Raw genomic sequence first — 16,606 nt, forward strand, 5'->3', positions numbered from 1 at the left:
GATTTCTTAGTATATATGGATCACTTGGGTTGTTACCGACATCTGGTGAAAATTTCATGTCATTAGCACCTCTAGTAATATATTTACTGACAAAAATGGTGACGTGTTCAATACTTATTTTACCTGCTGTATGTCTGTATATTAGCTTTAAGAGGCTGAAGTTGACAGAACTTAGAGGGGTCTCCATCCTTCAACACTGCAGATATTTCTAATCAAAAACTGAATTATCAAACTACAAAATGCTGCTGAGTCAGTCAGTGAACCGAAATGATTTTATTACAACAAACAAGACAATAAATGCACTGAAGACAACCGAGAACATCTGACAGCAGCATAACTTACTGATACACAAAACAAAAACATAACCACATGTCTGAGTATCGTCATGTAATCATCTCAGTCTTTAGATGATTCCAAAATAAATATCCTATAAATAACATTATGTGCAATATTTACAGGAAGTAGTTATAAGATTTTTTAGGACAGAATGAGGGAAAAAGCCAAAATACAAAACACAAGTATTACAAAGAAAAAATAATCAAGCCTTAAGTTTCAATTTTCAGTGTTTAAAAAATTAAAGGTATTTCAGTGACTCTCATTAGCTAAAGGCTAAAAATTAGCTAGCTTGCTCGATGCTACATAAAGCTACAAACTTAAGTTAAAAGATGAAGATTTTTCTCAAAGTTTTTTTTCAAATGTGCACATTTTAAAATGTGTTTTAGCCATTTTAATGCAGCTAATAAAATGTTTCTTTGTTTTTTTCTGTGAGAGAACATGATCGAGAAGACCATAAAAAAAACGCCTCGAGGTCCAGAGTTAAAGGCATCATCATAACAGCAGTAAGCTCTATTGCACAAGCAAATTAATAATAAATAAATAATAATTTAAAAAAAAAGAAGGTCAGAGATGCATGAAAGGCAAAAACGGTCAAATATAAGTTTACATGCATCTTCACAGTATTCTTTAACGGCTCTGCTAAATGGTTTATTAAGTGGTCCGATGGAGATGAAGATCAGATTTCTTCTTCACGCCTGCTTTAAAGCACAAGGTCAAAGATCCAAACAGGAAGTTCAAGTTTTCTTGTGTGAACGCTACTGTCTAAAAACGTGGGACACTTTTGTCCTCTTGTCCTGATGTGAAGTCATTCTCGTCTCTTTTAGTGATAACAGGAGTGCAGGCGGCCACAGTGATTTTATCTTTACGAGGCTGTAGCTGCAGCATTTGAATGAAACATGATGACCAACAGTTTAAAACAGCATGCACTCAGGGTTGAAGGTAAAGGACATCGCCCCCTAGTGGAGGTCAAATTGACCTTGTTTGATTAAAACTGCACCTCTTCTAAATGGTAAAAAGAAAAGACAACTTTCCTTCTACTTTCCTCTGACAGGATACGAATACAAAGTTCTTCTTTGATTTATTTATTTGGGGGTGATCTTGTCGAGTCCTGGCCAGGCTGGGACGTAGTAACGAGGCAAAGTGCCTTCCATCAGCCTCTCCATCCACAAGCCCAGGCGGTCCAGTTTGTGATGGATCTGCAGGGTGGCGGTGCTGCGGGAGCGGTTCGATTTGCGCGCTGGGAGATTGTCGCGAGAACCGGACCTCGGCTTCCCCCCCGACGCCCCCGCCTCATCCTCCGACGACTTACTGTCGTGGTCCTCCCCCGTGTAGACGGGTTTGAACAGGCACAGGTACTTCTTGTGGCCGTTCAGAGCGAGCACGTAGCCCGTGTAGTCGACCCTCCGGTTCCCCCCGTCGTCCTCGTCGGCGTCGATCTGCATGGCGTCCTGAGCGTACTCCAGCAGCGTGGTCATCCACTCGCTGTGCTTGTCCAGGTTCAGGAAGGAGAAGTGCAGCGTCAGACTCCTGAGAGACATGAGCAAATAGCTGTAATCATACTGAGCGCTAAATGACTGCTGAAATCTGCTGAAGATAAAACTAAACTGTTCAAGCTAAAAGAAGCAGAGCACTGGCTAGAAGCTGCTAAATGCCGGCTAAAAAGGGGAACGTAGCAAAATACTAGCTGGAGTAGAAAGTAGCAAAAATTAATCAAAATGTAAAAAAGCAAGAGGCTAGCAGGTAGCTAAAAGTAGTCAAATAGTGTCTAGATGCTGTGAGGTGCAAAAAGCTAGCCAAAGGCTAGAAATAGCAACATACTAGCTAACAGCTTCAAAAGGTTAACCTAAAAAGTACAAGTAGCAAAAGACTAAAAACGAATTAGAAAAATGGTAGCTGGAAGCTAAAGTAGCAAACAATTAGTCAAAATGTAAAGTAGCAAAGGGCTACTTAGTAGCTAAAAATGGCAAAACAGTGTCAAGAAGCTAAAAGCTAAAAAAAAGGTTAAAGGTTAACACAAGTAGCAAAAGACTAGTTAAAAGCTAAAGTAGCAAAAGACTACTTTGTGGCTAAAGGTGGCTAAAAATGTCTACAAGCTAAAAGATGCAAAAAGCTGGCTAAAGGCTACAAACAGCAACATGCTCGCTAAGGGCTGCAAAAGGATAACCTAAAAGATAAAAAAAAAGCAAAAGACTAAAAAAAGCAAAAACAGTAACAAGAAGATGAAAGTGTCAAAACGTTAAGGCTACAAATCGCAAAAGGCTAGCCAGAAGCTAAAAGTAGCAAAACAGTATCTAAAAGCTAAAGTAGCTGCATGGTAGCAAAAAAAAAAAAAAAAAAAAAGACGTAAGGTACACTGAAGCAGATGTCAAAGAGAACGATGTTCTTAAAGAAACCGAAGGGTCCTAAATGTATTTTATGAGGAAAATATTTGTAACAAAGTTAAACATTTTAATATATATTAATATATATATGTATAAAATATGTATAAAAATTACAAAAAAAAACAAAAGTTATAGAACCTATCTCCTGTATCATCTCCTGTATCAGCTGAATGTTTTGATATATGAGTAAAAGTAGTTAGATTGCAAAAAAGGTAAATAAAATAAATAAATAAATAAATAAAAAGAATACAAGTCTGAATGCTGATTTAGGTTTAAGACAGTAAAGAAAGAAAATTGAGCAGTTCCCCAGAGGAGGTTTCAGTTTACCCTGTGAAGGAGTAGACCTCCTTGGCGAACTTGCTCAGAAGGATGTTCTTGGAGGCGTCGGTGAGAACGAGGACGATGTTCATGTGTCCCGGCCTCAGCTTCACCAGGTTGCTCATGTAGGTGATGTCCGTCAGCTCCGTCACCTCCACAAAGTTCTTTTTAGGAGGCCGGCTACAAACAACAACAAAATAATAATAAATGAATCAGCAAAGCTTAAAAATTACACTTAAATCCTACATTGAGAAAATAGTTCCCATTAAAACCTGTTCTCACCTGGAGGTACTGATGGTCTCTGATGATCCATTTTCTGCTTCTTTTGATTTTGGTTTCATTAGTTTTTCATCACTTGAGTCACTGCAGCAAAATAGAGACTTTTGACTGTGCTTTCCCCTTTGCACCCATTAACACTTGCTTTTTTTTTTTCCGTGTTCTAATAAGGAAAATAAACTAAAAAGAACCAACCTGAAGGCCTGGACGACCACAGTCCCAAACAAGATGAACAAAGCAGAGAAGATGAGGGACAGAAGAGGCATCATCTCTCGCCTGAACATTAAAACAAAAGAAAAGGAGATTCATTTAGAAACTAGCATCCAAAATGTCAAACTAAAACTATAAACAGCTTAATTTACTCCACAGAAACTGCTGCCACACCTACCAGTTGTTATGGAGAATATCATCAATGACTTCGGAGAGGTAATCATATGAAGCGTAGACCCACCGGATCACAAATATCTACAGATCATTATAACAACATGGATTAGTAAATTATTTTTTTCTTAAACGGACGGGTTTTGTTCAGGAGAAACAAACCGAGGCAAACTCGTTGTTGAGTTCGGGCAGGACGGCGTCGCGTTCGAGGATGGACGGGTCCTTCTGAAGTCGCTCCAGCTCCGCTCGAAGACGCCGCTCGTCTTCCTCGCTGCCGTTCCAGCTGCTGACGAGTTTATACAACGCCTTACCCGCTGCGTTACGCCTCTCCAGGATCACCACCTGAGGGTACAAACACAGAGAACACACGCTGCCAACTACACTGACATTCAAACAAACAGCACCATCGAAGACTTTAAAGGGATCCCTGATTAGTTGTAACATTAGACTTTATTTGATAAACACATATTTTAGGTGTAAAATAAAGACTGTAAAAATACTGTAGGCTGTTTAGTTTTTATAATTTTTACAAATATATTTTAACACAGACGGAGCCATTTTATTTACACGCAAAGCATTCTGGATAAATGATGACATGGATATGTCCTTGGTGTGAGCGAGCTATATCCACCCTGAAGGTTAATCTTGGACAATATTTGATGATTGACTCTTAAATGAAACCAGAGAGCGTTGACAGAGAGGAGAAGGTAGAAACGACTCAGCCTGTAACTGAAAATATAGATGGAGGACAACAGAGCTGCTTCATGGAAGAACCTCAGCTTAGCCTGTTAGCCTTTGCGCTAAGCGTTGACGCTATATTGCCTTTCATGTATTAGCTCGGTGCTAGCGTGACAAACTAACAAGCTAAACTGAGGTCCTCCATCCATATTTTCAGTTGCAGCTGAGTCATTTTTGTGTTCCCCTCTCTGTCAGGTGGATGGAGGACCTCAGTGATGAGAGGAGAATGTGTAGCGCTGAGCTAATACATATGGTGATAGAGTCGGGGCTAACGCTAAAGCTAACAAGCTAAGCTGAGGTTCTTCTTCCATGAAGCAGCTCTGTTGTCCTCCATCCATATTTTCAGTTCCAGGCTGAATTATTTCTACCTCTCTGTCAACGCTCTCTGGTTTCATTTAAGAGTCGATCCTCAGATGTTGTCCAAGATTAACCTTCAGGGTGGATATAGCTCACACCGAGGACCTATCCACGTCATCATTTACCCAGAATGCTTTGCGCGTAAATAAAATGGCCCCAGCCCGCCAGTGTAACATGTTTTTAAACTTTAAGCTTAAAAATGATAAAAACTAAACAGCCTACAGTATTTTTACAGTCTTTATTTTACAGTTAAAACATATGTTTATCAAATAAAGTCTAATGTTACAACTAATCGTGGATATCTTTAAAGACACACCAGGCGGGATAGATGTACCTGCGGCGTCGAAGGCGAGCTGTCTTTGTCGTCCACGAGGGCGTCACAGAGCGGTTGCTGCAGCCGCTGGTACACGTACGCAAACCTCACCACCTCCTTGGCGTTGGACGACGCGAAGGAGAGGAACGCCTGGTTCCCAGTGGAAAGGGTCTCCTCGTCGTCGGTGATCAGCAGGACGCAGTATCTGAGGAGAGCGGTGGGGGAATAAAAATGAGACGGTCCGCTTGAATTTGCCGTTTTCCGTTTGTGCCACGCGTGAGCGGACGTTTACTTCCTGCGTCGGTGAAACTGCTTGACAGGACAGAGCTCGTCGAAGAGCTTCTGGTTGACGAGCCGCGGCACCAGGAGGAACTTGTTGTTGGACATGAACTCGTCGATGATTTGCTTCTTCATGCCTTTAGCCTGCAGGGTTGGAGGACATGGAAAAGTCGGCGTTTCGGTCTGCTAGAGAAGAGGCAGCACCAAACTGGGTTCTCATTCACCTGGATGATGTCAGCGGGTTTGCCGACATTCTCCTTAAACACCAGCATGGTCGGAGCGTAGGTGTTTATGTTGAAGCGCTTCTGCAGGTCGGCGGTTTCTGAAAGACCCTGGTCCACATAACCAAACTGTAGGTAGTCTTTATAAGCAAACGCCGCCAGCTATGGAGACATGAACACAATCAGAGAACATGTTTATGCACGCTTCAAGTACAGCAGATTTCACACTAACAGGATAAGAACATACTTTGTACAGCAGAGGGACTGAAGGCACTTGGTCAAACAGAAGCACGTGAGGCTTGTTGAGCTCGTGCCAGCTGTTCAAAAACTGCTGCTCGTTTTTGTCAGTCACCTGAAACATGGAAAGTAGATAAAAAAAAAACAGACACCAGTAATGCTTTAAGAATCCAATATTTCTTAAAGGCACTGTGTGTAGGATTTGTTGTTTTCAGCGACATCTAGTGGGTGAGTGGTTGAATCATCCTCCCTGGTCCTCCCCCCACCCCCGCTTCCAAACGCAAAGGAGTTGCTACGGTGTCTCTCAGGTGTCAAAAACCTTTGATAATTCCAACCGTGATGTCTACCAGCAGCTTCAGGGCTAGTGATGTTTCAAGTATCCCAGCTACAATGACAGACAACAAATATTACATATATAGTATTACAACTAAAACAGTTTTTGACACCGCCACCGCAGTTTGTCCTTCATGAGCCTTCGTAGACAAGATGGCGGTGCAAGATGGTGGCTGCTTGTGTCGACCCGCGACCATGGAGATATAAACAGCTTTTTATAAGGTAAAAATAATAAAACAAGGTCTTTGTCTGTAATGATTAGACATGTTTTTTTATTATTGTCATTAGTGATTATCTCAATTTCGGCTAAAAGAATTGACAAAATCCTACACACTGTGCCTTTAAAAGAATGTATTGCTGACCACTTTTTCTTAGCAGAGTTGTCGATTTTAGATATTGCACCATCTCAAGCAATTACGAGGTGTTACGTTCAAACAGTGTTGTAAATGACTCTTAGCTACTACTGTATAAAAAACACGAGTTATTGACGTTATTGCGTAGACTAAGACAATTAGCTGTGGCAGCCATTTTGAATTAGGACAGCTCTGGTTGTGTCCAAATTCAGGGGCTGCCTCCTTCAGAGGCCAGGTTTGTCGGCCAGTTATGTCACAGCAGGCTGTTCAAATTCGAAGCCTCCTCCAATTGTGGCCCACAAATGCGTCTTCCTTTCCCCCCGATTTGAGGAACGGGTCCCGTGTATCCTTCTCTGAGATTTTTGTTGTTGTTGTTGTTGTAATGGTGAATGAAGTGGGAGACAGGAGTACAACTTTAAATAAAAATCTGGTGGTAGGCTTTTGTCATTTCCATAAACGTGTTTTAGTTTAGTTTAGTGCCATCAGGCTTTCTTGGTGACAGGACATACATGGGTGTAAGGGTGGGAATAAAACTAGAGACCGTGCAAATTCACAGCCAATTTCTTCTGGTCCTTGTTGTCAATAAAGGACCTGGTCCATGTAGACCAGGTAGGTCGGGTCTTTTGAATGACGCAGCCCCTAAATTTGGACACAGCCTCCAAAAGGCAATCAGTTACGGACGTTCATCCAGTGGTTACTTTCTGAAAGAACAAGTTTGACTCCGACAATTAATTCTATAATTTTTAGGCAAAGATCTCACACAACGAGCAGCACTTATGTGTTGTGAATAACCCCTTTTGTGTTTTCCAAGGTCAGTTGGCTGTGGCGGCCATCTTGAGTTGTGTTTGGCTCCAAAATCTCATCCGTTGCACGTGTACGTCCAGTGATTAGAGGTTGCACGAAGTTTCATTAAAATTTGTCCATCAGTAACACAGAGACACGGGCAAAACATCTGTTTGTTTCAGCAGCGAGTGATAAATGTAATCATTACTGTTTCTGCACTGATACGTACCCGCTCCACAAGTCTCTGTGGGAGAAGGTCCTCAACAAACTGCCTGAGGTGTTCTTTTGCTACGGCAAAATGGAAAAACGTCACTTTGCCGTTAATAACGCCAAGTATGGACGGGGTGCGGTGAGCTCCCAGGTGATTGGCCAGCCGCCTCTCGTAGCCAACATCAACCACACCGATTCCAACACCTGCAGGAAAAAAAAACCAAAACATAAACATTCTCGGATCCTCTTGCCATGTTGGTTTTGTGTGTGGAGCTGAAGGATAAACGCTTCAAACCTAGACTCTCCATCTCTTGCACCACCTCCTTCCACACTGGCTCAATGTGGATGCAGCTGAAGCACCAGTCAGAGGTGATCTTTATCAGGTAGGGCCTCCTGTAGCTGTCGGGCACCAGCTCGTTTACGTACTGGTTGAAGTGCAGCGCGTACCTGCTGTCGCCAAAATCTCTGTGGGTCTTGCTGTTGAATGGGAAGTTGAAGAAGGACTCTTCGAAGTAGAAGCCGTCTTGGCGATGGCCGTAGCGACCGCCACCGTACGGCTGGCTATCGTCCATCTGCCCGTAGCGGTCGTAAGTGGCACGCTTGTCCTCATTGGACAGGATCTGGATGCAAGGCAGAACAAATATCAATAGGATGCTGTGCTGCTTTCATGCACTGACAGTGCATTGGGTCTTTACCTCGTAGGACTTAGTAATCCTAATAAACATGTCCTCGGCACCTGGATTTTTGTTTTTATCCGGATGCCTTGAAATGAAGATCGTTGGTTAGGAAATAAAAGAGGATTCTCTTTAAAACACGGGGGTACGGGGAAAAATACTTACCACTCTTTTGCAAGACGCTTATAGACCTTCTTAATCTCTGCCTGGCTCGCAGTCCTGGTTACTCCTAATATTTTGTACGGGTCCATCTCAGGTCCTGCATGGCTTGATCCTGCCAGCAGCACAGACAGGACCACCAGCACCACCACAGTCAGGGGCAGGGACATTTTTGACCCTGTCATCAGTTACCTTCAACACATTAGATCAATCATCATCATCATCATCATCATCGTCATCATCATCATCATCATCGTCATCATCATCATCATCATCATCATCATCATCAGGTTACAGGATCTCGGATTTTAGACGGTTTACAAAATCTGACATGTTTATTTGTGTCACAAAAAATGGTGAGAATAACCCAATGGGTACAGTAGCAGATGTTTCTAGGCTGTTCAGTCTGTCTCTGTTATCAGTGGCTGCCTCAGCGCAACATCTCGACACTTCAGTCACCTCGAACAGATGTGGTCAGTCGGTGTCGACTCGAGTTGCGCCACATTTTCAGCCAAGATTGTGCTCCTTTTCCGACCAAAGACGCCCAGGGTGTGTTCCGCAGCATCCTACGGCTCCTCCAGGACGGGCTAACGATAACCTGCTGCCATTAACGGAACATCGAGGGGAGACGCTTCCCGTCTCGAAAGTAATCCTGGGAAACTGAGTGTTTTGTTTTGCGACCGCTTTGAGCTCCCTTTTTTTTTTTTTTTTTTAGTAGGTTTGATGTTCTTGTGAGCCACTAGTCCCCGCACGCCACCGCTATTAGTTAAACGGGACTCGCCGTAAACATAATCAAGCGCACCCAAGTTGACCAATCACAGATAGCGGTGATGTAAACAAGGAAGTATCAAGCGCAACAGTAGGAAACAATACGCTGTGAGTCACTCCTGATATTTCTAACTAGTTTCAGTTTTACCAAGGAGTGGAGATCATTTTTAGGACGTCAACCGGAGCAAATAAATCGTTTAAGTGCAGCTTTTTGTACTTTAAGGTCACCGGTTTGGTAAAACTGGACGGACGATGGATGAGTACCACAAGAAAATACTGCAAAAAAACAGGGTTAATTTAGTGACGAGCTTGGATCCATCTAACCTCTACGATGCCCTACTTGCGAAAGGAGTTTTCACTCAAGATATGATCGATGAAATAAAGGTACTGTACGATACCGAGATAAATATTTGGGGGTGGGTGGAGGGGTGGGGGGTGTTTAAACCAAAAACAACAACCTGTAATCATTTCTCCCGTCAGAGCTCCGGGACCAGACGAGACCAGGCCAGACAACTGGTCCGGGACTTGGAAACCCGCGGGAGGAGAGCCTTTCCGATATTTCTGGAGTGTCTCCAGGAAACTGGTCAACACGGTTTGGTAGAAATCCTACAGAATGGGGCTCCACCTGTTCGTATTCAACCTGCGACACCCACACAAGTTGATCGTCCCAAACTACAACCTCTCCCACTCAGTAAGTGTGGAACTACACATTTGAAAGGTGTCAGTAAAGCCAGCTGCCTAGAAATCTTAATTAAAATCTGTCATTTTGTAAAGTAGGAAAAAAATGCCTACATTTAGATATGAAGTATAGAAAAAATCAAACTAAAAAAAATTGTTAAAGCTGCTGTCATTGGCTCTTATGGCCACATATCAGTCTGTCATTTCCTGGACGAAATCTTAATAAGAGGCAAAATTATGAAAATATTTTTTTTTTCAATTTGCTCTTATTTGTTATAGTCTCTCCCGTGGATGTTGATCAACAAACCAAACATATCCTCCCTGTCTATCCAGTAAAGAAACCCAATACTCCCACTCCATGTAAGAGAAACAGATCTTTGCAGTATTATTAGATGAGATATAAGTCCTTTAATGTCTAACACATATCAATGCCACAGCTCCTGGGACGGATCCTTTAAGACCAGGACCACAAGGCAGACCATGCAGGGATAGTATTCAGGTATGCTGTAACCAATCATGCTTTAAGTGATTTGTTTAATCTTCAGTTACGTTATTCTAATCCTCCTTTCTATTACTTCCTGTTTTCACACATTGCAACAGAACTATAAAATGGATGCCAGCCCATGTGGCCATTGCCTCATCATAAACAATGTGGAGTTTGAACCTGACAGTAAACTAAATAATCGCAACGGCTCCAACGTAGACTGTGAGAAGCTGGAAAGACGATTCAAAGCCCTCAACTTTATTGTTGAAGTCAAGACAAACCTGAAACAAAGAGTGAGAGACTTTTTTTTTCTATAGTGTGTGACGCCGCATGAAGGTTCACAAAGCCAACACTTTTCTTCTCATTTCAGCAAATCAAACAGGCGCTGTCAACTCTGTCTAAAATCGATCATTCCCAGTATGACTGCTGTGTGGTTGCCATGCTCTCCCATGGGGCTGAGGTACGTAATCAGCTTTAATTGAGTGTTCTTTTCATATGAAAAGGACACCTGGCTTCACTCATTCACCTGGCTTGTTTTGCCCTTTCAGCTGCTTGGAAGTAAAACTCTTAACATTTACACTAAACTGATCATTCTGTTCAAAATATCAAAAAATGTTAACAAACCTTTTCCCCAATTTTATTCAAATGGAAACGTGGATGATGTCTGATATGGGATCAATCTTGTGCCAGCAGGAATTGAATTTGAATTGCTCAGATTGAATCTGTATGTGCATAATTTGAAACTGAATGCATTGGTTTGAAAATTAATTTTACTGAATTGAAACTGAATTTAAAGTTTTGTAACTGAATTAATTTACTTATAAACTGTATTTGGATCAATTAAAAATCAGTTTGACTACTTTCAATTTCAGTTCCAAATTTCATATGTCTGTGTCACACATCCTGGTCCTTGAGAAAGTCAGCCAGAGTAATCAAACACAGATCCACAGATTTACATTTGACTTTGGTGAAGTTTCCCTTCTGTAATGTAACAGTTTCTACCTAAAATTAATCACTGTAATAAAATAACTTTGTCTTTACAGTGGATTGCATCAACTCTGTTACATTACAGAAGGGAAACTTCACCAAAGTGAAACGTAAATCTGTCGATCTGTGTTTGATTACTCTGCCTGGCTTTCTCAAGGACCAGGATGTGTGACACAAAAATTTGAATTATGGAACTGAAAGTGAAAGTAGTCAAACTGAATTTTTGATAAACCAAAATACAGTTTCCAAGCAAATTAATTCAAACTCAAAAACTTTTTAAATTCAGTATCAAACCATTAAATTCTGTTTCAGCTTAGAGAAATTCATTTTAAAACCAATGCATTCAATTTCAAATTATGCACATTCAGATTCAATGGGCCTCCTGCAAGAACATGTTCGTATTCTTATCCTAAATTTCTCTTACTTTTGTTCGTACAAAGGGTTCGTACGAACATGTCACGYCAGATTCAACAAACTCTTCTATCTTCAGGAAAAGTGCGTAAATGAGCTGCGTAAATTCCACCTGTTCTATCAGCTGCTCGTGCACGCGAGAGGAGATTAGCATAATTACCACCCCAAAAACACCATATAAGACTATGTTTCCTGCCTCAGATACAAGGAAGTGTCCATTCATGAAAATGACAGCGAAAATTAAAAAGAAGAACTTTACGAGTTCAGAGATTGAAGTCTGTCTGTCAGAGATCCAGAAAAGAAAATCTGTCCTTTTTAGCAGGTCAGCTGTGGAATAAAAAGAGCTGCTAAAAGTATAAACAACTGTGTTAAATCATTTTCATTTATTCAGAAGACACAGCGCTGCGCACTGTACCCCGCCCGCACGCTGCGCGGTCGCCGGTGGTCTCAGATGCGGGTCTGAAATAAGCATTTTAAAATGTTTTCAAAATAAGTCTGGCACTTTGGAGAAAATCCAGGACTTGATTATATATCCCCTCTGGCCTGGGAACGTCTCGGAGTCCCCCAGGACGAGCTGGAAGGTGTAGCTGGGGAGAGGGGGTCTCTTTGCTGCTGCCACCGAGACCTGATCCCGGATAAGCGGCGGAAAACGGACGAACGGACAATTTATATTGTTGGTCTAAATTATTACATTTAAAATTATAACTCTAATTCAAGCAGAGTAGCCTATTGTCAACATAATTATGGAGTGTAATTTATTTTCAACTCAAAATATCTTCAAACTAACGAAATATAAGGTTATTAGTGAAGAAAACCTGTCTGGATAACAGCAGACTGACTGCTCGTAAAATATACGACAGGTCTGGACCACTCGTCAATTTTGTTCGTATCTGAAAAAAATCTTAGAATATGAAAACATTGGTGAATGCCACAAATTCTCCTAAATCACTCGTACGCACAATTTAAGAACAAATCTGTGCGTACGAACGGTTCTTGCATGAGGCCGAATCTGAGCAAATCAAATTCAATTCCTGCTGGCACAAGATTGATCCCGTAGGTCTGAGCTCATGTTCATGTTTGTAGGTGAATCATAACCGTTTCCCTGGTGCCGTTTATGGTGTGGATGGACAGTTTATCAAGGTTCAGCAAATCACAAACTACCTGAACGGCCAGAACTGCCCTTCTTTACAAGGAAAACCCAAACTTTTTTTCCTTCAGGCCTGTGGAGGAGGTAAAGTAGCCAACACCGAGCAAAGTGTCCACTATATATTTTAAAAACAAACTGAAAACTAGTTTTTATTTTCCTTAAAGGTGAAAAAGACATAGGCTTCGAGGTGTCCCCTGATGAGGCTCAGCCTTCAGTCCGAGGATTTGACGACCAAACGGACGCCATCCCGACGTCGTCCAGCAGCGACTCTCTGAGCGCATCGGATGAGGTCGACGCCAGAGCTTCTCTGCCCACGCCGAGTGACATCCTGGTGTCCTACTCCACTTTCCCTGGTGTGTACAGGATACAGGCTTTTAAAGGCAAATTACAACCAAATACAGATTCAGTCTTCTTGTTTTCCTCACACGTCTTTGATAATGTGGCAAACAGGTTTCGTCTCCTGGAGAGACCCTCAGGCTGGGTCCTGGTACATCGAAACCCTGGACAGCATTCTTGATGAATTCTCAGCTACTAAAGACTTGGCCGAAATGCTGACGATGGTGAGCTTTATTATTAAATAGTTCTGTTCCATCTGTCAACAATGTTCTCATTTAAAAACTGGCCTTTCTGACTCTTGTTTTCTTTTTTTTTTTGTCTTTTTTTTTTCAGGTTAACCTTGAAGTTTCACAAAATTGTGCTAAAGGGGTTTTCAAACAAATGCCGGGTTATTTTAATTTTCTCCGGAAACTCCTCTACTTTCAAACCTCGACATAATGGAAAAACGTTTTTCTCAGGACACCTTAGTCCAGTTAACATAGAAAATCAAACTTTCTTTTTATTCACAAAATATGTAAATGGGATTTGTTTTCTTCTTACTGTTTTTGTACTGAAATAATGTTTTATTGTTTGTTTTTTTTACTTTAAACATTTATAGCTTAAAAAAACTTTCTAAATGAACTGTTTGGGTATAATGTTGGTGTCATTTTTGAAAAAAAAATAATTCTATACTGTAGCAATATGTTTAGGTTTGTTGTTGATGGACTGTCGAAAGTAAAAAAAAAAAATCAACAGACACACATGAGTGCATATTTAAAGTGAACTCATACCATTTAATCTGTGCACTAAATTGATTACAAGAAAGAAAAACGTTTGTACTTTTTTCTCGTGTCTGTTTGTACGATCATATTCAGAAAACTTTTGTGATTGTCAGCAAAAGAAAAGAAAACATAATCAGATATGAGCCATATTGAAAAACATGTTTGTTTATTTCAGTAAAAATAAACATCAGTCAGTTATTTAACTTTTCACCTTTTGAAATTGTCTTTTTTTTTCATTCTTGCTTTTTTCTAACAACAAAAGTTTCACAATAAGTTCTACAGGAGCTACAGATTCTGCTGCCATCACCTGGAAGATGGCTGTAAATAAAATGATGGAGAAATCAGATTTTTTTTACTTTCTCTCCTCTGCCACCAGGGGTCTTCAGAAAATCACAAATAACTTCATTCGGTTTGAACTGTTATATTTCTTGTCTAATATGTGTTGGTACACCTAAGATTCATGACTAGAGAGAGTTGTAAAGTAACTAAGTACAAATACTATGTTACTGTACTTAAGTAGAAATTTAGGTTATACTTGAGTAAATTTTTTTCAGCCTACTTTTTACTTTGATTTCTTACATTTTCACACAATTATCTGTACTTTCTACTCCTTACATTCTTAAAAAGGGCAAGAAGTAGAATGTTGTTACTTCTATTTCATTCCGCTTATTGTTAAAAAAAAAACAACTATCCAAAATCTAATCAACTACTGTATCTAAAAATAGGCATTTGGATCCTGGGGTTTCTGACAATCACTGNCGTGTTCAATACTTATTTTACCCGCTGTATAAGGCAACATAGCGTCAGTGCTAGCGCATAGACTAACAGGCTAAGCTGAGGTTCTTCTTCCATGAATCAGCTCTGTAAATAAAATGGCTCCGTCCATGTAATATATTTTTAAACTTTTAGTTTAAAAATGATAAAAACTGAACGTCCTACAGTATTTTTACAGTCTTTATTTTACAGTTAAAATATATGTTTGTAAAATAAAGTCTAATGTTACAACCAACCGTGGTTCCCTTTAAAGAAAAATGTCATGTCACACTGTGATTGACAGCGTGTGGTCGAGGGTTCAGCCTGACATCCTTGTTGCCCAGACTCTGATGCACACATGGACAAAGATGTTCATTTAGTCCAATGAAGCCAACACTAAACAGTCAGGCCATAAGAAACATATTTGGAAGAAAACTGGAGAAATATGGACCAACTGTAAAACACAGGGGTGGCAGAGTGATGTAAAACATGAGGAAATGACATTATGTGGAAATATTGAAGCATCTCAAGACATCAGCCAGGAAAGTAGAGCTCGGGCATAAATGGGTCTCTAAATGGATAATGACCCTCTGCATATGGCCAGATTAGTTACGGAGTGGCTGAAAGACAAAAAAAAAACAAACAAACATATGTTTTAAAGAGGCCATCATTAATCCCAAAGAAAAATTGTGGCAAAGCTGAAAAGGCGTCTTATACACCGACTCAGTTTCACTTTTGTCAGGAAAAATGGGACAAAATTTCAGTAAAATACTGTGAGAATTGGTGAGGAAGGAACCTGAAACATTTGACCTGAATCTTATTAAACAGTGTATATATCGAGTTTCTTCTGTACTTGTATGTGTGCTTGTGTAGTATTTTGTTATGCCCTATTCCTTGTGATTTCTGGCTTATCTCCACCATTTGGAATTACTTACACTCTGAAGAAAAAGTTAACACTTCTCATTGTCACTGTGGGCAAAGCCAATGACAAAATCATATTTATATTTTGTAATGTATGAAAATGATTCAAATAGACATAAATGTTTTAGCATTTTAAGATCTCAAATTCAGCTCTGAGTTTTAGTCATAATCTCACCCAGATTATAATTACTGGACCAAAAAAAAAAAAGGGAATTTATTTCAAACTGCCTTCAGCATGCTGTACCTTAAGCCTTTTTTTTAAACAAGAATACCTCAATGAGGCACTTTTTAATAACACTAATATTTTCATAGTTTCTACTGTACAATGTATTTGGCTAAGTAATTTTAAAATATTTTTAAGTAAAACTTTAGAGGACTTGAGGCATAAATTGATGGCGATTGGCCAAAACTATAACTCAGTTATTAGCCTGCCACTAAAAAAGATGAAGTGGAAACAAGGTCCAGCTTTTCATCACCTATGCATTTTAAACTAAAAAACATCTTTATTTTGAGTACAGACAGAGTTGCAGCCATTTGTTCAAACTTGGAAATGATCATTTCATCAGCTTTACCACTTTAAACTGCAGCTTAATATTAATAAACTTTATGAATTTATAGCCATGTTTGTGTTGGTTAGGGTTTATTAGCTGCGGTGGCCATCTTGAATGGACTCCAGCAGTTAATCAGTTGTAGACATTAAGTTCTGAAAGTTTCGTAAAGTCAGGGATTCATGGGATAGTTTCAGAGTTGTAAAGTAACTAAGTACAAATACTTTGTTACTGTACTTAAGTAGAATTTTTGGGTATCTGTACTTTACTTGAGTAATTATTTTTCAGCCTACTTTTTACTTCTACTTCTTACATTTTTAAAAAGGCAAGAATTAGAAAGTCGTTACTTTTATTTCATTTTTGCATGTTTTCATTCTAGCTTGTAAAAAATACTCTTGTTATGGCAATATTTATTTAACAAAGACAGAAATACGTGGTCCAAGAATGAAGGTACTCCGTGAGA

General features: G+C 40.1%; 2 protein-coding genes across 2 annotated transcripts; one reads left to right on the forward strand and one right to left on the reverse strand.

Annotated features, from left to right (window-relative positions):
• Positions 1–254: 254 nt before the first annotated feature.
• On the reverse strand, positions 255–9,143 carry dnajc16 (DnaJ (Hsp40) homolog, subfamily C, member 16). Its single transcript, XM_014001787.1, has 15 exons — positions 8,809–9,143; positions 8,356–8,541; positions 8,212–8,278; positions 7,812–8,136; positions 7,536–7,720; positions 5,848–5,952; positions 5,604–5,762; positions 5,393–5,523; positions 5,122–5,305; positions 3,855–4,034; positions 3,700–3,776; positions 3,507–3,587; positions 3,318–3,398; positions 3,045–3,215; positions 255–1,863 (listed from the first exon to the last, which is right to left on the reverse strand). Exons 2-15 carry the CDS (start codon positions 8,532–8,534, stop codon positions 1,419–1,421), a joined length of 2,370 nt encoding a protein of 789 aa, XP_013857241.1. The 5' UTR covers positions 8,535–8,541; positions 8,809–9,143; the 3' UTR covers positions 255–1,418.
• A 9-nt stretch (positions 9,144–9,152) lies between these two features.
• casp9 (caspase 9, apoptosis-related cysteine peptidase) lies at positions 9,153–13,888 on the forward strand. The gene is made up of 11 exons (XM_014001788.1): positions 9,153–9,225; positions 9,341–9,501; positions 9,598–9,808; positions 10,075–10,155; positions 10,233–10,294; positions 10,396–10,572; positions 10,650–10,739; positions 12,761–12,908; positions 12,989–13,177; positions 13,275–13,384; positions 13,494–13,888. The coding sequence occupies exons 2-11, from the start codon at positions 9,370–9,372 to the stop codon at positions 13,596–13,598; spliced, it is 1,305 nt and encodes a 434-aa protein (XP_013857242.1). The 5' UTR covers positions 9,153–9,225; positions 9,341–9,369; the 3' UTR covers positions 13,599–13,888.
• Positions 13,889–16,606: the final 2,718 nt, after the last annotated feature.

The sequence above is a fragment of the Austrofundulus limnaeus genome, unplaced genomic scaffold (genome assembly GCF_001266775.1).
Source record: "Austrofundulus limnaeus strain Quisiro unplaced genomic scaffold, Austrofundulus_limnaeus-1.0 Scaffold10, whole genome shotgun sequence".
NCBI lineage: Eukaryota > Metazoa > Chordata > Actinopteri > Cyprinodontiformes > Rivulidae > Austrofundulus > Austrofundulus limnaeus.

Excerpts from the sequence above, each read along its gene's own strand:
- casp9 (XM_014001788.1), top strand. The coding sequence starts at position 9,370 with ATGGATGAGTACCACAAGAAAATACTGCAAAAAAACAGGGTTAATTTA. Across the intron at positions 10,156-10,232 it reads ACCCAATACTCCCACTCCAT|CTCCTGGGACGGATCCTTTA; the intron begins GTAAGAGAAACA and ends TCAATGCCACAG. Across the intron at positions 12,909-12,988 it reads CCTTCAGGCCTGTGGAGGAG|GTGAAAAAGACATAGGCTTC; the intron begins GTAAAGTAGCCA and ends TTTTCCTTAAAG.
- dnajc16 (XM_014001787.1), bottom strand. The coding sequence starts at position 8,534 with ATGACAGGGTCAAAAATGTCCCTGCCCCTGACTGTGGTGGTGCTGGTG. Across the intron at positions 8,279-8,355 it reads AAGCGTCTTGCAAAAGAGTG|GCATCCGGATAAAAACAAAA; the intron begins GTAAGTATTTTT and ends CTTCATTTCAAG. Across the intron at positions 5,953-7,535 it reads CACAGAGACTTGTGGAGCGG|GTGACTGACAAAAACGAGCA; the intron begins GTACGTATCAGT and ends TCCATGTTTCAG.